Source organism: Filicampus tigris, chromosome 9 (assembly GCF_054856515.1).
Source record: "Filicampus tigris isolate MCC_2025a chromosome 9, RoL_Ftig_1.0, whole genome shotgun sequence".
NCBI lineage: Eukaryota > Metazoa > Chordata > Actinopteri > Syngnathiformes > Syngnathidae > Filicampus > Filicampus tigris.
The window spans coordinates 9,575,889-9,599,361 of record NC_141225.1 but is presented as its reverse complement, the minus strand read 5'-3'; the positions used below and the strand labels follow the sequence as shown (position 1 = coordinate 9,599,361).

The following is a 23,473-nucleotide window of genomic DNA, read 5'->3' as shown; positions in this document are numbered from 1 at the left end:
GGGTAAAAGACGGTCTGAAAATGTCTAGCAGTGAATGAGTTAAGTGACAATTGGAAACTACTTGATCATTTATTCGATGGAATTGTCGTTAGCATAATCGTTTCTAAAATGATTCAACAGTGACAGCCCTAATCTCAACATGAAAAAAAGTCTTGGCTCATCCCAGTATAGTGACACGAGCGCAGAGGAAATAGCAGTAGACAGGGAGTAACGGGACCGCTGAATGTGTATGCACTGTAGAGAAATAACACGCTAAGCAATTCTTTCATTGATTTTTCACCTTTTATATTTTTAAAAACAAACAAAAAATAACAGATTAAATAAAATTTACAGTAGACATATGCAAACATTGTGCACTTCAACTACATTTTCTGATACTTTCTGCACAGCTGTCAACAAAAAACGCAAACACAACGTGGTTGGGGGGTAGTTGGGTGTAGTGGGAGAGTACAGTAAAGAGGGGCTATGTGGGGAATAGGAGCAGGGGATGAAAAGGGAAGGAAGGAGGAAAAGAAAGGCAAAAAACGTTTTTCACTCAGGGAGGAAGAAAAAAAAAATCACTGAATATATAGATTTCTTTATTCCTTACATCACTTATATAAATATATTGAACCCTCTCCCTCCCCCGAAAAGACCGCAATACAGAACCCCACAACATCAGTAAGGCAAACAGAAAGCGAGAGGAGAGCGAGAGACAGAGAGAGAGAGAAAGAGAGAGCAGAGCAGCATGAGACATGGCGAGATTGACTCGAGAGAGCGAGAGAATGTGTAAATCGATGAGGTGGCAGGATATGATTGGTGACGGGAAAAGCTCTGGAAGAAAGGACGCAAAGAAGGTGGAGGACGAAGAGGTTTTGACTGAGGTCGACTGTCCAGTGTGTTTTCCGTTTGTGTGCTACGTGACCCTGTTGTGAATGTGTATATTGTGTGTCTCCTGTAGTGTGTGTGTGTGTGTGTGTGATCACATTTCCGTAAAATGGCAGCGCAAATTTCCAGGGTGAAACGCATGCTTGCGTGTCCCGTGTGCTCTTTCGCAATTTCAATACAAAAATGAGGAATAAAAACCAACGACTAAATCATAGTTGAAAGCAAACACCGACCACCTCAAGATTCACACCTTCCCTTTTTATACATTTGACACGTTTAAGTTTTTTTTTTTTTTTTTTTTTTTTTTTTAATTTTTTCCATTGTTTGTAATTGTACACCAACAGCAGCCCCACCAACCCCCCCACCCCCCACCCCGAACCACCTCAGTCCTCCGTCCTTTTTCCCGCCGAGAGTCCGCGCGCGTCATCCTCTCACTGAGAGCTGGCTCTCTCCAGCACGCGCAGATCATAGTTCTTTTTGGCAGCCCTCAGTTTGAAGAGGCCGGCCGCGCTGTTGTTTAGTTTGAAGGAAGCACTCTGGGCGGCCATGGTGCTGGGGAACACGGCCACCACCGTGTACAGGTGGGCCGGGTCGCCGCCGCAACTGCCAGCCACGCTGGTGGCCCCAGCAGGTCCGCAGCCTCCCCGACCTCCCTGAGGCTCCTTCAGCCACTGGATCTTGGCGCCGCACAGCGACAGCTGGTTGAAGAGTTTTTCGGCATCTGGACGCGAAATCCCTTCGGGCAGGTCCGTTACTTCCAGCACGCGACTCACCACTGAGACATGAGCAGAAGAGGTTAAAGAAACAAGTGAGAGAGTAGCGGGCTTTGCTGCTCACTAACACCTCAGACTCCCTCTTAGGGGTGGGTTGTATTGGCTTTAAAAAAAAAAAAATTATATATATGACGATAATCTACACAAAAATACTGAACAATTAGGGATGAGTTTCTGAACAACAGCTCTTGTTTATATTTTAAATTGCTTCATACATCTGCAAAATATTGCACAATGATATTGTAAGGTAATATTTAACAACAAAGAACTTCAAATTATTTCCAGAGTATATAGGATGTTTTCTCAAAGGAGCATTCTGATTAATACTGCGTTTGAGTTAAGCGGTGCAATATGTCTATTTATAGCCATCTAAGTGTCGGCCATTTTGCCACTTTCTGTCGACTGAAAATGACACCACAGTTGCTCAGGTCTCACATAACGACCAATCTTTGCTCACTTGTTTTCTGAAGCTGAGCCATGCTGAGTGTGTGATGTCACGTCTGCATATATGCCTTTAAAAGGCGGGGCGGCATGTGATGGTGGCGAATCTGGTCCTGAGCGGTGTTTGACAGCAGATTCTGTGCGAGTGTGCACCAAATGTGTTTGTGTTTTTTGTGTGTTAAGGGTGGACGGGTGAGTATACGGCAAAATTCCACCCCCCCAAAAAATAAAAAATGCAATATGTGCAGCCACCAACTATGACTTGATCGTGAAACAGTGTCGTAGAAGGACCTGCAGTCAAAATGGAGCCACATATTTTGCCTGTTCTTCACATTACCTCTATGACTGGGTTTATTTACACTGCATAATTCAATCGAGATGACCCCAACTTTTTGATCCCAGTTGGCACAAATAGTGAGATGGATGAGGAACTTAAATGTTTTCTGCCATCCTTTCCAAATCATCTGTTAAACCTTTTATCTTTTTAATCAGACTAGTGACTGATCGCATTTTATGACAAGACCTACTGTACAGTGGCATCTGAATCTATTTTGGGAAGTTTCCCCACTGTGGCTTCATTATCCTGTGGTCTCCGACGTTAATATTTGTGGTATTTCTTTATTATTGTTTACGGCCAAGTTATTTAGGGGTATGAATCACTTAGCAGCATTGTAATGAATAAATGATATTGCCACGTCACCTCTGTGACATTCAAACTCACCAACATCGGTGGTGCCGAGATCAGTGGATGCCGATTTGAGCGTTTGCTTCTTCCCTCGTGCACCGTGTTTCATGACTCCTTGGCCCTGCGCGTGTCACAGAAAGGATTGCGGAACTGCAGTTAGGACACAAGATGGCAGCAAACGCAACACGGCGAATTTAAAATGTCGCAAGTAGGCCTGGCCTGACCTGGTGAGAGTTGTATGACGACTGGCCATGCATGAGCTGAGGAGGGCACAAGCTGTACTGGAGGGGCTGTCCCAATAAAGAGTAGCGGCCGTCACCTGAACACAAGTTGATAGTTCAAAACAAACAAGAGGTTCATTGCACAAAAAGCAGTCACACGATACTTCATTCGGTAAACCTGCACACAATAAGAGTCAATGCAAGAGCTGTCTGACTTAAAACTATGTATGAATTCTCACTTTTGATTGACACTGTCAGAGAGATAAAGTGTTTATTTTTATGATGGAATATTGAAATGATCCCAGAACCAATCCAATAAAGTAAGGCTATTGCCAGCAGTATGTACTGTATGCGGTGTAGATATAGGTGCAAGTTCAAATGAGGTAACGCGTGTGCAGTGAACAGTATGTTTAAAGTGGCACAATGCCAGTCATGTGACCCAGTGAGGTGACATGACAGCCTAATGGCTTAGTCATTACTTTAAAGCGATTGGGGGTAAGGGGAAATAGGTGAAAGATCATCGTCTTCATCGTCTTCTGCTTGTGTATGATCGCCAAATTTCATTGCACTTGCGATGCGGCGTTGGAAGTTTGGGTGCGTTTGAGCACGACTGGAAAGAGACGTTGCCCGCTGACATTGCGGCGGACCTCTTCCATCTCCCAGCGCAACCACCGCGGCGAAAACGGTGCCGAGGCAAACGTGGTGGCAAGCTAGCGAGGCTGAAAAGGGAGCAGGTGCATGCTTCGTCCCCTGCCCACTCCCGGACAGACGGACGGACGGACGGACGGACGGACGGACGGACGGACGGACGGACGGACTCCACCGCTGTGCCTCGCGCGGGACCCCCGCTGCTGGCTGCCTGATACCAATCGTCGGCTGCGCCGAGGAATCCCGGCTGTGCCGCCGCCTACCATGCGCCATCGGAATCGCCAACTTCTCAATTGGAGGTGACACGCGCACCTGCTGCTGCTGATGCTCCCACAAGGATAGCGTTGTTGAACGCCCGGTCGTTGGCGAACAAATCGTTTATCCTGAGGGAGCTATTTCTTTCCAAACAACTTGGATTTCCTCTGCCTGACGGAGACTTGAACTGGCGCCGGTGAGTGCAGTGCGATGCTTGAACTATTACCGCCTGCATGCTCTTATTTGGACGTGCCGAGAAGTTTCAGGCCGAGGTGGAGGAACGGCGACTGTTTTTAAAAGCAAATTGAAATGTAAACAGTGTTTACTCGCCACAGCGTTCAGCAGCTTTGAGGGCAATTTCTTTGAAGTGGCCAGTGCCGTCCGTCCCTGTGCTCTGCGCTGTCATATACCGTCCTCCCAAATACAACAAGGCATTTCTGAATGACTTTTCAAATCATCTTGCCGAAATAATGTTGCGATATGATCGCATCCTGTTCATGGGGGACTTTAATATTCACGTGTGCTGTCCTGAAAAACCAAAGGCAAATTTGAAAGTTTTGGACAATGTGCTCTCTGATCATATGACTGTGCTCTTTGATGAAATGTTTTCCAGCGCTGTCAGAGCTAATGCTAGCGAGCGCAAGGCCCGGGTTTTTAACCACCTCACTGCTAGTCAGTTCTCTGATGCCTTTGATCAGCACTGTGTTCCCTCTTCAAACACAGAGGAGCTTAGCACTTGGTTCCATTCATCTTGCCGCAATATTTTGGACTCCGTGGCTCCATTAAAAATTATGCGGCAAAAAAATTAGACCGGAGCCGTGGTTTAATGAGAGCACTCGCACAGTTAAACAGGAATGCTGCAGAGCTGAACGCAGATAGAAAAAAGACAGGCTGCAGGTCTCTTACCAAATCTTACAGGACTTCTGGCGTCGTTACCAGAGAAAGGTGAAAGAGTCCAAGAGAGACCACTTGACGAGTCGGATTCAGGCAAATCGCCAAAATCCACGTGCTCTATTTAAAACAATTGACTCTGTACTCAAGCCCCGTCAACTGACTAGCACGGAATCATCCCCTGAAATGTGCGATAGATTCATGCAGTTTTTCATTGACAAGGTTGCTACAGCTAGGTAGCAAATGTGGTGTTCGAACGCCACATTTGACTCCTCTGTCCAAGTTCCTTGTTCAGCAGTGTTCGATTCCTTTGAGCCGGTTTTATTGACATTTTGGGGGGAGGTGGTTTGCCATGTGATACCATCGGGCGACCCTTATGACTCCATTCCTCCACACTTCTTTAAGGAGATTGTCCCGACAATTGGAAAATCGGTTTTGGCCATTATCAACAGCAGCCTGTCTTCTGGTGTGGTCCCCCAACATTTTAAGCATGCTGTAGTGCGAGCCCTGCTGAAAAACAACTGGCCTTGATCAAGCTGTGCTATCAAATTTTAGACCCATTTCCAAGCTAGCTCTTATGTCTAAAATTCTGGAAAAAGTGGTGCACTCACAGCTAAGATCTTACTTGGATAAACACAATGTCATGGACGTTTTCCAATCAGGCTTCAAGAAGATGCATAGCACACGTGTATGATTTACAAGTTCATTACTTATGTCCAACATTTTTTTTCAATGAATGCCACATTTGGTCGCAAGTGGACGCTTCTTGTTCACCTGGAGCCGTCCCTCCTGGCCGTGGAAACTGGGGAATGAGGGGTAATGGTCCCAGGCCCGGACAGACACTGCTGACGCTGCCAGAGGGAGACGGGGTGGGAGACTGAGTCGGAGAGGCCAACGGACTCGTCAGCTGGGTGCTGGCCTGCATGAAAGGAGGAGAACATAATGCAAGGGTGAGAGTGAGTGCGTGACAGAGCTTCCCTTGACTTGTCGAAGCATGTCTACCTGTGGAGTGTTGTCAGCTTTGTAGAGCTCTCCCGGCTTGCCGGGTCTTTGCTCTATGCTGTAGTACTTGCATGGGTTCCACTGGACCAGTGGAGGATTCTGGGAAGGCTGGGGTCCATTAGGGACGCTGAGCTGCATGACCATGACTCCGGGACCAGGAGGCGGGACTCCTGATCACACAGACACATGATCAATTATCAAAGTATTTCAGCATATGACATTGTTCTGATGTGTTCAGGCATAAAGTATGAGCAAGGATGCATCTGATACATTCAAGGGTGACTGATAAAGTCCATGTTATTTTGATCCACATTCATCCGTAGCCAAATGAGTGCATAAGGCATTGGTGTTTTTCAGGTTTTCCAAAAAGCCTTTAAATATTATCTAGTGACTAACAGCATACCCTTTTTGTCCCGGTCTGAACTTTCCCCAGGTAAACCTTCACCTGGGTTTTATGTAACCCCTGACTACACACACAATAATGGCTAAAGAAAATGGACAAATTGGTGGAGACATCAGAAAAAGTGTTGGTCCCCAATTTCCATTGAACAAAAAAAAGGGCAACATGTCAGATTGTTTGGGGTCTCACCTGAATATTGCTGCTGTAATTGTTGTGGGTTGCAGGGGGACGGCGACGGTGTGATTTGATACTGTTCGGAGCTGGGGGGCTGCAGGTAGCCTACTGATGGGCTGTGCAAAAAGGAACAAAGACATTGCAAAAACAGTTATAGGCACAGTGTCGAATATCAAGGACTCTCATCCAAGTGTTACAGATTATGGTTTTATTTACAATTATGTTGAATGGACAACTGCTTTTGAGCCCCTCAAAATGGCGACATAAAACGGTTGTAGCTCCTACATGGTAAATTGAGTCTTCAAGTCTTGAAGCTAAAAGTTGACACACCAATAGTTTCTTGATTGTTTTATTTCAAATCCATTGTGTACATAAGGCCAAAAAAGAGGGAGAGAAAAAAAAAAAATCAACCATGTCCAAATACTGCCGGAGCCAGGTGTACATTCTTAGGGGGCTGTGTTTGACATAAGCCATCATTCTTAAGTGCAGTACACGATTACATAACTCCAACCGCTCTGCGAATTTTATCAACATAAATATAAATATGTGCTGAATGTCTTTAGTCGACAGGTATACAGAATCTTGATTACAGGACGCTCATAGTGTTTCAGGGCAAACAATCAGAAAACGGAAAGGCAGGAAACGACTTCCGTTAATGGTTATTGCACTGCCAGATGAAAACATTTTTCACCGTCTCATTAAGGGCATTTAACGCAGAGTACTAATTTGGTACTTGGAGGACCAGCTGTAATATTTTTGGAATGGTGAAATTGTCTTTTTGCTCAGCAGGGGGCAATGTTCGCAACACTTCACTATGTTCTGGCAAACAAGATTCCCACACAAGTGAATTCGTACCTTGTGCTGTTCTGCTGTGTGGGTGTGATAACACTGTAGAAAACAGGCATGGGGCCCTGGACCGACTGGCTGACCGGCACCATCACCTGCTGCTGGTACTGCTGCTGCACCACCTGCTGACTCTCGTTACCCACTGGCACCTGCACAAGACATCCGCATCTAAGAAAGCAAGCCTCTGTGGATTTGCTGTTGCTGTTGTTTGTTTTATTGTTTGGACAACAAACATTTGAAGCCATTTCATATCGTGACAGTTTTTCTATATCGTCAACGGTACCTGATAGGATGGCATCTGTGGATACTGCACCATGATACTTTGCATTTGTCCCCCAATGCCAGCTCTCTGTGAGTTGAGCAGAGCAGTGTTTTGCTGCTGCTGCTGCTGCACCCCTATCATGCCCTGGTAGCTGGGCTGCTGGCTGGGCATCATGGTCTGCAGACCTGGTAACAATGAATTTCAGAGGGAAACAAAACAACAACAAAATTAGGTACTATGGAAACCTCTTGTTCACTGGCAAAACGTAAGGCTACTAAAGCAACACATAATGATAACGTGAATGGGGTGAATTTGAGCATTTTCCGCAAATTTCTTAAGTCTTAAATGAAAAATTACCAAAATTATCCTGTGATGTCAGGTGTGTTACGAATGATTTTTCTGCCCTGGAAGACAGTGTGGGTTAGCAATCGCAAATATTAAACCTGTTCAAGATTTACACTGGCAAGTGCTCAACACCAAGCTGGGCCGAGCTTTTGCCTCTGCGATTGCGATGCAAAAAAGGAACAAAAGACAATTAGGAAAGGACCTGAAGCTCAGGCTGTTGCTAGTAGACATCACACAGATCTGATCGGCTGGATAGGATTGGCCGATATTTGGCATTTTACACACTTTGTGATCGGATCGGCCGTAATGTCTTTAATTCACTGATCGATCAATGACGTCTTTGATCGGCTCCACAAAATAAAATATTGCAGCTGCAGTGTTTCCCAAATAACACATTTACCTGTTGCAGGCCGCCACAAAAGGAATTTTGTCCGCTACTAAAAGATTTTGGCACTACCTGCCAATATTGTAACTGTTGTAATAAATTTTGATGCTGCAAGGAAAGCTGCTCTTCTGCTTATCGATGCCAGTACAGATTTCCTTTGTGGTACAACACTGCAAATACAGTGCCTCAAATTTAAAGTTTAGGAATAGGACTGGGATGATATTAGATTCAGACGGTATAATAACCGTGAGCAAAAATATTGTGGTATCACAATATTAAAATCACAGCTTTAAAATGTCTTTTTTTTTTAAATATTGGGGTAAATAAAAATGCATGTTTTGAAAGCAGCTACATTGTTACTAAAAATGTTCTGCTTGTTTGTTAATGAATAAATGTTTTGGATTAAATTAACACATTTTTTACTCTCTATTTTCCTTCCTTGGGGCACTGCAAAGATTTCAAAACATTGCTTAAGAATACTTCTGTTGATGCTGAGTAAACGGTACACGAGTATACTTAAAATGTTACAACCTGCAACGACTGCAGATGGAAACTAGTCAACGGCCATAATCCTGCATATTTACATGTAAATGTCCATTAATATACACTGTCTCCTTTTAACGGCCCAATGTGTAGAATTTAGTGCCATTTTGTGGTGAACTAATAGAATGCAACAACCTAAGCTCAAAGTGTGTGCATTCTGAAGCACGTACACTACGGTATCCACAAGGGCTAACTTCAAAATAAAAGCTTACAAAATAATACATTGATGCCAATGCAATAGCCTCAGTAGGCTTTTATTGTTAAGTTGGCCCCACGTGGTGGCGTGGCGGCTAGCGTGAATTATTTTTTGGTATTTCGGCTTGCCTCGTCAGTTTTTATTGCACTTACATAGTTGCTACCAACATCAACCAGGGGCGGAGTTATGGGAGGGCCTGGGTGTGCACAGGCCCAAGCAGATTGACAGACTGCCCACCCAGTGAGATTCATGAAAAAATATATATACTTTTAAATTTTCAGGACGTTACTATTAAATTATTTTTGGTGTGTGTACTCCCCCAAACTACATTTGTTTAAAGAATCACCAGCATAAGGAAGGGTGAAAAGTAGCCTATAAGGCTAATGTGCCATTTTTCCCTCAGCCAAATATCAAACAAGACAATGACCGTGGATCAAGGTCGCACTGACAGAGATCCACGTGGATCTGGCAGATCTTCAGGATATTAAAAAAAAGAAAAAAGTCCTGTGTGTTTGTCAATAGTGTCTATCCAAAACATAAGCAACCTCCACAAAATAGAAATGAAAGCAACTAGGGATAGGATGGGATTGTGATAAAGTTATCCCAGTATATGAAAAAGTATTTTTCTGTATATGGAGGGGTGAACAATTGTACAGACCTGACGGTTGTGCGGGCTGAGGCATGGGCTGCGTGCGCTGAGCAGGGTAAGACACCTGGTGGGAAATGGGCTGGGCCACACGGTACTGCTGGCCTGAACTGGGATACTGACCAGGAGGGTAGTATGAAACTTGAATCTAAAAACAAAAAACAAAAATAAACACATTAACTATGCAGTCATATACAAGGAATGTAAAGTTAGTACCTGTAGTTCTGATATAAGTGAAGGAAATCTTAACGAGAGGTGGTTAGCATTGGCACGCATTGCACTTTATCTTGCTTGATAAGTGTGAAAATGATTCCAAACTTTGGACATTCTCAGTCTTTTACCAACTCTTTCTGCCTGGCTCAACTTATTTCTACATGAAATGGTGCCTGCGACTGCAGTAAGATTAGTCCCGTGTGGAATAGGATCGCTGCAAAGCTCTGAGGGAGAGATTTTGCTTTGATCTGGTTTTATGATTGAATTATTTCATTCATCATTGCAGCCTTAAATCACGGTTAATATTTCCAAGAAACACTTCTAGCCTAGGCCATAATCGAATGGAGAAATAAAGACTGTACGGCGGTAACAGCGCATGGTTTCTTGTGCCGCGTGACAAAAGTATTCTTACACGGCCGCACAAAGTACAGCAGTTCATTACGTGTTGTTCATAACCTCCATACCTTGCATAACAAGTATGTCGTACCCCTTGGACAAAGCAGCATTAAGGGGAGAAAGTTCATTCGAGTTTTAAAAGCCTCTAAGAACAAACTGTGGTCATAACTCCACTCTAGTGGATAGGTGTGTCACCACAGCCGCTTTAAGGACCAAACTGACCAAACTTAAGACTGCTTCCCATTTATCCATCCGTTGAGTGTAGAAATAGAACAGTCAAACAAAACTTTCCAGGAGAAAAATCAATAGGACTTAGCAAATGTTGCGGTTTGAACCACTTGTGTCTTATACAACGAGGCTAAAAGTGGCATATACAATTTCCAAATGAGACATCCAGCAGGAAGGCCGAGGGGAAAGCAAATGTGAACGAGGATCGATCTGTTCTTCCTGCACGAAAACATGCAGCCTTTTCTGAGGCTGCACCTGCCAATATCTCCACTCCTGGTACACTGGGGACTGCCCACACGTTGAACAACACAGGGCAACACTCTGTCAGTAAGAAGAAGGGAAACTGCCGCGCTTGCAAGTGTATGTGTGTGTGTATTAAACTGTGCACATGTACTGCTTTAGAAATAGACATGACATTGCTTTTCACCTGGATGCAGCGCTATTGGCAAAGACTCATCGTGAGTGAGTGCAGCCATTAAAACTCAACTAAAAAAGCCTACCACTCCATGCGACCACCTATGCTTTTACCTAACGCTTCCCATTACGCCTGCCGCTGTGCATTTAATAGCCAGTTTAGAGAGCTAGCCTCGAATAGAGCGCAATTACAATTTTATGGATTCGGGGGGGGGGGGGGGGGGGGGACACCTTGACTGGGGCAGCGAAGAGTGCGAAAGACGGCAGTTGAGAGAAGTCATCGCCGCCACTTCTACAATGGGAAGAATGTGACTGGTTGACATTACCATGATATTCCAAACCCAAACACAATAGAGCAGTGATTCACAACTACAGGGCTGCAGCACATTCAAGTTTCCTAAGATAGAAGATTGTGAGCATATTTCTGTGGACTTTAAGTTGCTCTGAAGTATTAGTCAATTTATTTTACAAAAAACCCAGACCAAGAAGAGTAGAGCTCGGACCCGCAACCAAAACCCCCATTTCCTTATCGTGGGTGCATTCAGAAATACTCTCCGAGCGCGCACTGCTTCACTAGTACCGTTAGGAAACTCCGAATGTTGTTTAAAAGTTCCGTTCTGTGATTCAGAGTGCCCCAAAAAAGGAGTGCCAGAACCTAGTGCGTCAGGCAGTACAGATAGAAACAGTTCAAGCACAAGCTGCTGCTTGGTTCCTAACAGGCTGTGTTCGGAAATCAATGGGAGGGCAGCGTGGTCTGCCTCTCCGAACACACAGTTTCAGAGTGATGTTACTGCGTCAGACGTACGCTGTGTTGACGGCAGCGTACAAGTTCTGGTTGGATGAAACGACCGCTTACAACTACGGAAAAGTTTTGCTTTTTAGATTAAAATGGCTTACCTTAAGAAGACACTTGACTGGACCGAACATTGGCACTTTTATAATAGGTCTCTATTTAAAAATCATGTCACCCCCTGGAAGTGGACTTGGACCAAAGCTAAGTCAAAATAACCCTTGTAGATTTAAATGTAATATAAATGACCTATGATATTTAATATAATGACCTATGAACAATTCATCTTACGAAAAGTCTCTCAACGCATTGTTCATATCTTGGGGACTTACCAAAGAAAGCAAATGTGGCATGAGAGAAAATGCATGTAAGCTGCTCATTTCCTCATTCTCAGTGAGCCCTGGAGAGGCTAATCATTGTGATATTTTCAGATGTTGAAGTGGGCAAGTAGACATGCCCACATACATTTTGATTGCAGTTTTTGGAAATTATTAGCAATGTATGTACAATGATTTTGAATTGACGAATATTGTCCGGTTCCTCCCGTGAAGACATGGGAAGACGGAGGGGGGCATGGCTATATTGCTAACTAGTGTTTTGAGAGTAGTTATTTATTGATTTCTCCAAAACAATATAATAAAATTGAAAATGCAAGCCAATGTAAATTTCTTTATTAAAAAAAATGTACATAAATTGAGCTTGTCAGTGAAAAAGCGATCATCCAGCCAACCAGAATCCTGCGTCACATCGTGGCCAAAGGTATAATCCTGGTTGGTTATTGCGCCTTTTGGTGCAATAACCGTCCTTGTTTTGGCTTTAGGAAAGCCACAGGCTAAACTTGCGACACGTCACATATTAGTTGCTATCACTGCTACTTCTTTTGCCATTTCTTCTGCTACGTTCTTTTGGCGGTTGGCAGCATTTTTTGGGTGCATTACCGCCACAGGTGGCCAACGGCAGTAGTGCACCAAAAGTATTTGCCAACCGCCAAAAGAACACGATTAGGGAACGGGGATTTTGGATGCTAGTCCGAGCTCTAATTTATAATATAATAAGTCACACCTGAGTTTAGGTCGCAGGACCAGCCAAACTATGAAAAAAATTCTGACTTATAATACGAAAAATACAGTAATTCACTGATCAAACACAACAACACATAGATGGACAGGTGCAATCAAAGTAAAGGGAAGTTCAACTTAATTTCACCTGTAAAGGTCATAGCGCATTTTAGGTTCATCCTGAACTGATTTAACTTGAGCGCCGAATACCTCTAACCTTTTGTGAGTAGTGTACATATGTTCTATCTATGATGAGTGACTTACCTGCTGGGGAGGAGGTGGCTGCATGTAGCCTTGCGGGGGCGGCGCCTGCATGACGGGCTGAGACGGAGGAGGCGGTGGCGGCGGAGGGTGGGGGTGTCCCGTGGCAGGCTGGTAGCCTGACGGAGGAGGCATGGGCTGGCCGGTGGTTGCCATAATGTAACTGGTCTGAGGAGGGGGGTGCTGAGAAAGGACAGTTGGGGGAGCCTGGTACAACGGGGGAGGCTCAGGGTTCTCACTGGAGCCCTGGCGGCTCAGCGTCATTTGGCTGAACTGGGGCGCCAGTTCTTCTCCCTTGAGGGGAAAAATAAAACAGATTAAATCATGTAAAAAACTAATTGCATGACACAATACTTCTGTGTACTGTTCGTTTTATTTAAATATACATGTAAAATCTGAATGGAGCGACGAATCAGTCATGGGAGTTGGTCTCTTAAATACAAGTACACATTAAATACAGTACAGATTAAAATACCATAAAATGGAAACATTTTCGATCAATATGATGAACTATTCTCGCACTCCACATTATATACTTATAAGGAGCAAGGAATATCGTAGACTTTTAATGGTTTTGTGCAGAAAAGGTAATTAAGGTTAATACCACGATTATTTCAATGAGGGAGTGTGTAGATGAATATAGCATTGGTTTGGTTAATTGTTGTCTGAATGTGTCAGTCAAACAAACAAACAAAAAGTAATGATGCCACAAATTGGGCTAGTACCATTGTGTACTGCTGGGGAGGAGAAACTGGCAGGAGAACCTGGGGGCAGGAGGGGCTGGAGTAGGAGACAGGCTGAGAGGGCTGCAGAGATGCTACGGGCTACATAGACGTACAAGCGCACACGCGCATGCACACACACACAACAGCAGAAGGAGAGAGGACAAGAAGGTGCACAGCAAGAAGAAAGGTGTCAGAAGCAGGCAGAAGGCAGAAGGAAATAAAGATACATCGAAGGCATTGGATATGTGGATCAGGTCACTGGAGGAAAGCTGTTAATGATGACATGGATTGTTATGTGAAAACACTTGCTACTGAATGATAAAGATTATGAAAATCTCCCAAACTTTTTTAAACTACAAATGAAAAGTCATTTCAAGGAGAACTTGTGTATAATACAAAATGAACCTGCTCGTGTCTCACCTGAGCGATGATGTGGTTGCCCATGGGGTGTTGCTGCGGGGTTGGCAGCAGGGCAGTTTGAGGCAGGGCCTGGGGCTGGGGCTGCTGAGGCGGCTGCGTTGGGCACGGGAGCAGGCTACGGCTTGACTGGGAGGCTACAGGTGGGGGACACACATCAGGACTGACTAGGAGCAGGCCTAGTGATGCAAAAAAGTACATCATCGACACAATTGCATGTTTTTGTGCACATTTCTGAGCATATAATTAGATTTTTAAAAACTCTCATAGTTTTTAAGTAATTAATAACAGTTTATTGGAGCACTACATAGTTAGCGACTACAATGCTAAAATGAGTTTGCAACAAACTGCAATTAGTCTGAATGTGACTGTAAATGTCCGTCCTTTGCCTTGATTCAAATTCAGTACAGTAAGGGAACAAAATGCTAAACTAAACCTGCTTAATGCTTATCATTGTGCAAGCAGGAAATGATTCCATAACATCGAATAAAAAAACTAACAAAATTAACGGTAGCTTAAATCTTTTCTCCTCAGGTGCAACATCAATAGTTTGATGATGAACATACCCATGAAAAGTATGAGATTTCTTAATTTGGACTTGTGTTTGACGATATGCGTATATCTACGCACCACTCTGACTATGTGAATACACAAAACCTGATGGTAGAACAGTGAAACGGCTATACAGAAATCCCCACAAAAATGAAATTAAAGAAGGGTTTCCCATAAGTTGCAGAGCTGCCAACCTATAGCACCTCAGGTTAAAGAGACAATGTGTAGAATGTTTTGATTTTTCAATTATTAATTATTATATTAATTATATATTATTTTTATATAATTGTAGGTGAAGCCATCTCTAATTATATTACATAGCCTCCCCTACAGGAGCCTGCCATGTTTCGGTGCCATCTGTGTGTTCTACGAATACTAGAAGTAGAAGTAGACACTTAGCGAACGTAGTTCCTAAGCATCATGATTATTGCATGTGTAACAAATGCAATGCACTTCATGACTTGAGGGAATACTAGAATTCTATTCTATTCTACTAATTGACCACTAGATGGCACTGAAGTCTACACATTGTCATTTTAAGATGTGTTAAAAGCCTTAAAATAAATTAAATGTTTATTGCAGAAGCATACTCTCATACTGAAAAGTAGGGATGTCGCAATATCGGCAAAAATGTCACAATATTAATAGCAGAAAATCTGTTTAAAAGCTGACGTTTTTTTCTATTCGTGCAGTTCCAGGACCCTCTGGTGGTTAGTCCCCAGGAGGGTTTGTTTCAATGCAATTTGAAGTTGCATTCATAATGTGCCAGCAACAAGCTGAGCTGCACTGTGTTCGTTTACAGACTTGGCGTTTGGCTAAGGCGCGAGGCTGTTACACTTCTTGTCCCTTACCCTTACCTCATAATTTTCTGTTTGAGAAGCCTCACCATCATCATGTTATATAATTTCCTCAGGAGTTGCTTATCACTGTTTTAATAATAGTTTTTGAACACAACATTACTAATAATGAATGAAATGGCTTTATCGTGATACTCAAACAATAGAAGAAGATAAGTAGTCAACGTAAATTTGTGGCAAGATTTGATGAGTTTTACACTTATGTCTAAATGTTCTCCATTTCTGTACTTACCGGAGCGAGAGCCTTTGCAGCTTCCCTGCGAGCCTTTGTTGCTGCCGAGGCTGTCCCCGCGAGTCAAGATGGAGATGCCGGAGAAGCTGCTGGCCTTGGTGACGGGAGGCCGTAGTGTGCGGTTGGAGCTGTCTGAGTCGGTGCTGCTCCAGGGCCGCGGCTCCAAGCATTTCATGTCGCTGTCCGTGCTGCTCTGACGACTGCTGGACGCCCGGCTGGAGCTATCGCGGTTCCCTCTGAGGGGAGACGCAAAAGGAGGGATGGGATGAAACAAAATGGGGATTAAAAAAAATAAAGGTAAGTACAGAGCCAGGAGTGAGTAAAACAGAAAATGAGGTTGAGAGGTTTCAAGTCAGAATTGCCAAAAAACAAACAGGATGGAGGGCTTGTTGTAAGAGCAAGGAGGTCAAGTCAAGTCGTAAACAAATACATCAACAATGTGACCGTATGAGTTTTTGGGGTGAGGACTCTCAACACAGATGCAAAATACAAATCAGGCAATGAGCCACTTGACAAGAATTCGTATTTGAAAAGACATTCAACCACAATCTCTCTGAGCCACGCACACACGCGCAAACGAACAAACCAGAGGAAGACATGCGGGGGGGGGGAAGAAAAGATGTTCCAGACAACTCTTGACAGTGACACAGGATGAGATGACACTTGCACAAACAATCCAAGACAAGAGGAAACAACCAAGTAATGAACTGAACATGATGCAGACAAATAATGGCAAGGTTGTCAAACTGAATCCAGTGGAACCTCCAATTCAGACGCCTTTTGAATCGTAAAAATATGTTGTCATGGCAAATGCTAATTTACCACATGTAGGCTAATGGCTATCTGAGCAGAGGTGTTGGTTCAGTTACTGGTAAGTCATATTTAGCGCATTTTCATACATTTCCACTTGGTTTTGGTTAAGCAGGGCCCACACTAGTGATAGACTGTTATGTTTTTCTCAGGGCCGATACCAATAAGGATTATTAGTAGTCAAAGAGGCTGATAACCTATATTTGAGGAGATACTCCTTTACGGTAAACTGAAAATATTGAGGTCAACACTTGATTTTGTTTAAATCCCTTTAACGACATGTTTATAAACAACTTATTTACAGCATGTTGAAGCTTTTTTTAATTTTTTTTATTTTAGAAAACATAGATCTTTGTTGAAAAATTCTAACAAAAAGAGCACAGAGCTTTACAAAGTTTTACAAAATGCCAATCTTTCACTCCTCACTCATTATTATCATTACTTTTAGTTAAAAAACAAAAGAGGGCATCTTCAACACATCTACTGGAAAGCAGGACACCAGTGTGATGTGCTAGCAGAGACATTGACATCAAAATAACCATTTTATTATTTATTAATCATTTATCGGCCGTTTGATTTTAAAAATAGCCAATCCCGATATGAACCAACACTTTTAATATCTGCCCTGATAATCGGCCCGGCCGGTAGATGGGTCCACGTTGGGCGCTTATTTCTCTGTTTTGATCAAATTCACTAATCTGATGAATAAAAGATTATCCTGAGCAATTATTTTGTGGTCTGGATGTTAATTTTTTTCCATCTCCAATGTGCTTTGAAAACAGGCAGGTCCACAATTGTAAATTTTAAAACTGTTCAATAATCACGATTGCAATTCCTTTGGTCAGCCAAATCCATAGACTTGGGGAATGAGATTCGAAACAATGACTGCCAATTAGGAAGCAAAACAAATGAATTATTAGCCTGGTTAACTTCTGCTTATACTTTATATGACATTTAATAGTGGTACTTAAAATCGCTACCTGTGCCGTTAATCAGGGTTTATTGATGGGAGCAGTTTGTTAACTCAGGAACAAACACTCGCAGATATCTTTCATCTCAATGGGAAACTTGCATTTTGTATAATAGAATGAGCTTTGTTTGACTTTGGAGGTTCCGCTGTACAAGAAAAACAGCGCATGCATTTAAACAGTGTTGTATTACGGACAAACAGAACACATACACACAGGTGATTTCATACAGCATGTACATAGAGATTTTTGAATACAAAATGTATAAAACATTCCGACTCACACGCACATACACATCATCCACAAAATTGTCTGCTACCACTAGTTCACCATTACTACTGTTTATAGCACTACGCTAACATATACACATGCCGCTGGCCTTTTGTGGTTTGGTGTTGTGATGCTGTCACCCTGGATAAAGGCAGCTTTCGAGGAAATCCAATGATCACACTATAATGGGAACCACCACTCTGGGAAAGCCCTCCATCACAGTGCAGCTGGGCTTACGATGTTACAGATGGAGATAAGGATAAGGAGCGGGTTCAGAAAAAGGCCTAGCTTACTGAGTTCTTTCTTAGATGAGTGATGTATTTCCGCATAGTGAGCTGTGTAGCGGCGGCTGAAAATACATCCCACTCTGTGTAATTAATGGAGGATCTATTTTGAGTGCTCTCTCCTTCTCCCTCTCTCTTTCTGCACAACCTATTTTAAGTCAGGAGGCCTTTTTCTATAACGGCGGATCCACACATGTTTACAGATGGAGATGAAATGAAGGATGAGCCAGGGGAGAATTATATTTTTTCTCCAGCCTGTCCTCATGACACTATTCCTTGCAACACGCACAGGTGGTCAAGCCATTTACAGTCTAAAATAACACATGCCGCATGACGTACATTGTTATGCTAGAGCACAGAGGGTGGGGCAAGACTGTGGGTAAATAACCAACTCTTGACAGGCCTATGACTGGACTCCATCACCAAAAAATGTAATAACACATCTCCAGGCAAGAAAAGGAAAAGATGGAGAGACAATGAGCCGTTCAAAGGATGACAGATTCTTACTTTGGCATCATGAGGTCAATTCAGATATGTGCTTATCATATTTACGTATAAGGTAAGCTTGGGTGAACTTTTAGCATGGTGATTTAGTGGTTAAAGAGTTTGCCTCACAGTTCTGAGATTTGGATACGAATTTGGGCTGCAGGTTTTCTCCATGGCTTCCACCTTTATTCCAAAAACATAATTGTCAGCTTCACTAAAGACTAAAGACTAAAGTTTTCCATAGGAGTGAATGGTTGTTTGTTTATATGTTCCCTACGATTGGCTAGCAAGCAGTCCAGGCCTTGCCAGAGTTCCAGACTGTACCTAAATGTGGCCATTTTGCTCCTGAAAATTTGAAAATGTGAAAGCCGTGAAAGTCAATAATTCATCTACTGTGCAAGTGAATTTGCTGATTTTTTTTTTTTGATTGCCAATCTTGAATATTTTTGGTAGCCAACAAACTTTTGTTCTAGACTTTCACCCATTTATATAATTAAGTAATACAGTGAAAATGAGTGGATGAAGATTTACTTAGCAAATCGACTTAGAAGGCGCTTTACCCTAAATTTTCCACTTAAGCCCCTGAAATTTTAGGTTAGGGGCCACTGTGCTCTTACTAAAAAAAAGTTAGTTTACAGCCCTGGTCCCAGCTTCTCTCGCGCAAAGTCCACTAGGATAGGTTTCAGCTCACCCGCATTCCACATGAGGTCAGGGGTTAATGAAAATGAAAGGATGATGGATGGATTATTTAGTTGATAACCAAAGTTTTCCCTATTTTGGGACAAATAGTGGCTGCTTCTATTCTGCAGAGACAGCAGAGCACATTAAGGGTGAAGCTTTAATGTATTTTTTTTTAATCATTATTGTATTTTTGGAAAGTTAAATTCTCAATGACAAACAAAAACCATGAGGAGCACCCCAGTGAGGACTGGAAGGGACGTAAAGCAGTGAAATCTGTGAATCTCAGTACGAAGGCGAGCTCATCTTTAAATACTGAAGCAGGAGAACATGTTAACAACTCCCAAGTGGAAGCTGGTAAAGCTGCGGTCAGACCAAACGCGAGCTGAGCGTTTCTGGTAGCGCATTTCCATGTATAGTTGATCAATGCAGTTTGCACGATTACGAGGGGGCAGTGCAGATGAAGCGTTTAAAGTGAAAATTTTGCTTCTTCGCCCATTTCGACTAGGCTTGTAAATGTGAACTTTGTGGCTGACAGCCAATCGCCGTTGAGAAGGTAATTACGTCACACGTGGCAGTAGCGCAAGCTCATACAGACACACACAGCGTGGTGAAATTAAAATGTAGGACAATATCATTGCGGACTGTGGCACCAGAAGATACAAAACACAGCCAGCTTCCAATACTGGCCGGGACCGAACTAAAAAGGAGCAGACTTGGAGAATAGGGAGTGAGGAGTAGGTGTATCTGGTCAGTGTATTGACTTGTTTACAGCTGTTGAACTGTCAACCAAGATAGTATTTAGCAGCCAAAGTAATAACACAACCACCGACTAGCAATGTACTTTTTTTTTTCTTTTTTTTTTTTTCCTGCCGGCAGAGGAGTCCCTCCTTTACTCCACTCGAAGCCACCCCTGTGGCGTCCCCCATAAACAAAAGCATGCAAGACGTGGGCCGATGCAATATTTTGCGTTTGTTCTGAACTTAGAACAAGGGAGCTACTGTACATTCTGTCGTTTTGGTTAGAAACAGCAAACCTCTTAAGTTTGTGAAAACAGCATTAATGAGTTGCTGATAAAAAAAAAGGTAATTACAGTTACCATGCGTTTGTTTGATTCCGAGGTGGGTAAAAATGAGCGTGCTGTGATTATTTGAAACAAGGTATCAAAAAGTTAGAGAGGCCACTACAGTAAAGTGATTTTAGACAGCAGTTTGGAATCATTGCAATTATTTCAGCTCTACAATCTCCTTATGTTGGCTCCATTACATTTTATGGCTGTTGGCAACAGGTGACATGCTAACAAAAATTACAAGAATAGGTCAACCACAAAACAAACATGTCGCTGAGGAGGCAATGTGAGTACTTTATACAATGGTGGCGGTAAATGGTTGGTCCAGCGGGAAAGTACATCAGTCAGTCCTCAGTGAAACCACAAAGCAGCCATGCATGGGCCACAGGGAGCCCCACGGTGCAGTAGAGAGTGGAATAGCCATCAATCAGTGGACTATGCCAAGCAGAGATACAAAAAAAAAAAAAAAAAAAACACAAGTCACCACTATCATCACTAATCCACTTTCAACTATGGGCATGGCAACATACAAGTAGTACAAGTGCAGCAGCACCCCAATACCTAAAGATCTGCCTCCTCTTTTGAGAGCTAGAGCAGTAGCCCTCGGTGGAAAGTCTGTTGGGGTTAATATTGGGAGAAAATGCTGGCATTACAAGACTGTAGTTGACAACAGGGGGGAAGGGAAGGGGGGGGTCGGGGTGGGGAGAGATCATCATAGTGTAGCACTTCAGATCTTGAAAAGGATGAGGGAGGGAAAGGGAAAATGCACACAAAGCAACATTCATAACCGTTGAAAGCTCGGGCTTCCTCTATTTCTGCATGGCGTACAGTAATTCTTTCAAAAATGCGCCGGAGGAAAAACAACCAACTGGACACAGAAGGCATAACTAACAAGGTGTCAATAATTCTCATGCACTCGCGGGCACACCGCTGCGGCCTCAAACTGTTATGCTTACATTGGGCTTGAGGGGGGAACATTAAAAGGAAGGGACTGGACAGATCCCGAGAACCAAACATGGGTGAACATAGGAGCTGCCTTTCAGAGGCGGAGTGACCACAGGCAGCTTTCGAACCGACACGGACATGGCAACATTTCTGCTTGAGAGGTAAGGTGATCCTCACTTACATTACATAAAAAATTAAAACCTCAATCTGATAATATCTAGTTTTATAGTAACACTCCATTACAAATAAGTCATGCTAGCATCATAGCTGTGGCTAACTTGCTTACAGTGCACATCAGTGGGACTCGATAAAGGGTCAAGTGAGGCTATATTCAATTGCAATAAGAGAAACGATTAATCATCCAGGGACAGTTAAACCTAAAATTATCCAAATCCTTGCAATTTCAGCCAACAATGCATTGTTATTCGTTTGTGCATTTTCTGCATTGTCAATTTGAAATAATGTCCTGTTTTTGAATAAAGGTACAGAAATGTTATGTGCGTATGTGTGACTAATCCGAATGCTAGTATGAAGTAAAGCTTGCTTCATTGGGGTGTATCTGATGATCTGATCTGTGATAATCTGCGGGCAGTGATCCGATAAGGATCAGGTTTTTATCTACATTTGTTAGAGGCCTTATCCAATTAGGTGTCCACCCCCCCCCCCTCGACTACGCTGACATGGCTGGCGCATATCCAAATCACTTGTCACTTGAACTACAATTCCTAGACATTGCCTAGTCAGAGAACTAGATTTTAGTTACAGGGATTGGAATGATGGATTTAGTGATTAAACCTTCCTCTTTTTACATCTGACAACCACAAAAAAAAAAGAAAGAGCAAGTGGTGACACATTATCTTACCTGCTGTCGTTGATGTATCCATTCTGAGAGGACTGTAAAAAAAAGGACACCTGCACATTATGAAAGGCTTCATTCACACTGAGGCACCATCATATTTTACATCAGTAAAACAGCTTCAAAACTCTTTCTAGGCTCAATATTTTTTTTAACACATTGACGGATCTGAGTCATGCGTTGCAAATTGGGATGTTCCGATCAGGTTTTATGACACCGATACCAATACCGATCATGTATGAGTGAGATCGTCCGATACCGATTCCGATCACATGGAATATCTGGGTTTTTTTTTTTCAATTATTTATGGTGACTGCTATTATGCAATATTATGTGAAAAAAACAGCCATATTATTGCCGTAATTTTGACAAAAATCTATATATATTTTTAAAAGCATGAAGAAGAAATACAAACCGTTGCTGGCACAATACAACAATTACTCCGTCACAAAGATAATTGAAAAAACAGCTTTTAGTAACAAATTTTTTTACAGATCAAAAGAATCAGCAGTCTCAAAATACTTAATTATCCAAAAAGTCAAATAAATAACATGCCACCTAAAACATTGCATGGTTCAGAATATAATCAAAGTAGAAAAAATAGTCACATGCAGGCTTTACTCGAATAAACAATTCAATGAGTTCCTAAATTGAAACGACTCAGGAACTTTGTTTGTTGCCTTGTGCATAGACAAACTATCTTGTGCATTTGTCAACGAGAAAAAAGTAACGCATCATGCATAACACATTTTGGAATTCATATGCCTCGTTCGAACATTGTCATTAAAAGCAGTACGCGAGCGAAAAACTCCCGTGTTAGACTCAACATCGACACGGGACTGACATCCGAGCGCCATTTAACACTTAAAACAAAAAACGTAAAACTTAAACAGGATAATAGGCCTTCAATGGAGTGAGCCTCGTAAACTCCCCATAGTCTTCCAATTGCTTGTTCTTCAAATGTCGGATTATGTTGGTTGTGTTGAAACTTGTGGCCATGCTCCCCCCGCGATATATCATTTCATAGCATATATTACAAGACGCAAACTACACAGAGCACACCGCATGAGCTGTGGGTGATCGGATTCTTTGATCGGTAATAAAAGGCTTTGATAGAATATGACGATCACGTCATTTTTCACGAAAATCGGCCGATCGTTATCGGTGCCCGATCGATCGGAGCATCCCTAGTTGCAAGACTAGGAGGTTCATAAAGTTTGGTCCGCTAACCTCTGTTTCCGCTTATCTTATTTATATGGGCAATCCAGGTTTCGATAAATTCATTCAGGAAAGTGGCCTGCAATAACTTTACCGCATTCAACACCGGAATGCCAATTTCACTAATGCTAAAAGTTTCATTTTAAAGCTTTTGGATACACATTTA

At 42.7% G+C, this 23,473-nt stretch overlaps 1 protein-coding gene across 10 annotated transcripts in view; it reads right to left on the bottom strand.

Moving 5' to 3' along the window:
- Window positions 1-272: 272 nt before the first annotated feature.
- Window positions 273-23,473, bottom strand: part of r3hdm2 (R3H domain containing 2) — a 55,991-nt gene continuing 32,790 nt past the window's right edge. For 2 of the 10 annotated variants that reach the window (XM_086040028.1, XM_086040029.1), the window contains 15 exons: window positions 22,096-22,145; window positions 20,850-20,903; window positions 15,724-15,959; window positions 14,086-14,261; window positions 13,666-13,764; window positions 12,944-13,234; window positions 9,593-9,728; window positions 7,487-7,650; window positions 7,213-7,352; window positions 6,373-6,473; window positions 5,784-5,953; window positions 5,556-5,700; window positions 2,991-3,085; window positions 2,803-2,887; window positions 273-1,642 (listed from right to left, as the gene is read on the bottom strand). In XM_086040028.1, the coding sequence (XP_085896154.1) occupies window positions 1,299-1,642; window positions 2,803-2,887; window positions 2,991-3,085; window positions 5,556-5,700; window positions 5,784-5,953; window positions 6,373-6,473; window positions 7,213-7,352; window positions 7,487-7,650; window positions 9,593-9,728; window positions 12,944-13,234; window positions 13,666-13,764; window positions 14,086-14,261; window positions 15,724-15,959; window positions 20,850-20,903; window positions 22,096-22,145 (2,286 nt within the window). In that variant the 3' untranslated portion in view covers window positions 273-1,298. The remainder of the gene's footprint in view (window positions 1,643-2,802; window positions 2,888-2,990; window positions 3,086-5,555; window positions 5,701-5,783; window positions 5,954-6,372; window positions 6,474-7,212; window positions 7,353-7,486; window positions 7,651-9,592; window positions 9,729-12,943; window positions 13,235-13,665; window positions 13,765-14,085; window positions 14,262-15,723; window positions 15,960-20,849; window positions 20,904-22,095; window positions 22,146-23,473) is intronic. The other 8 variants (XM_086040030.1, XM_086040031.1, XM_086040035.1 and 5 more) reach the window with 8 other exon arrangements.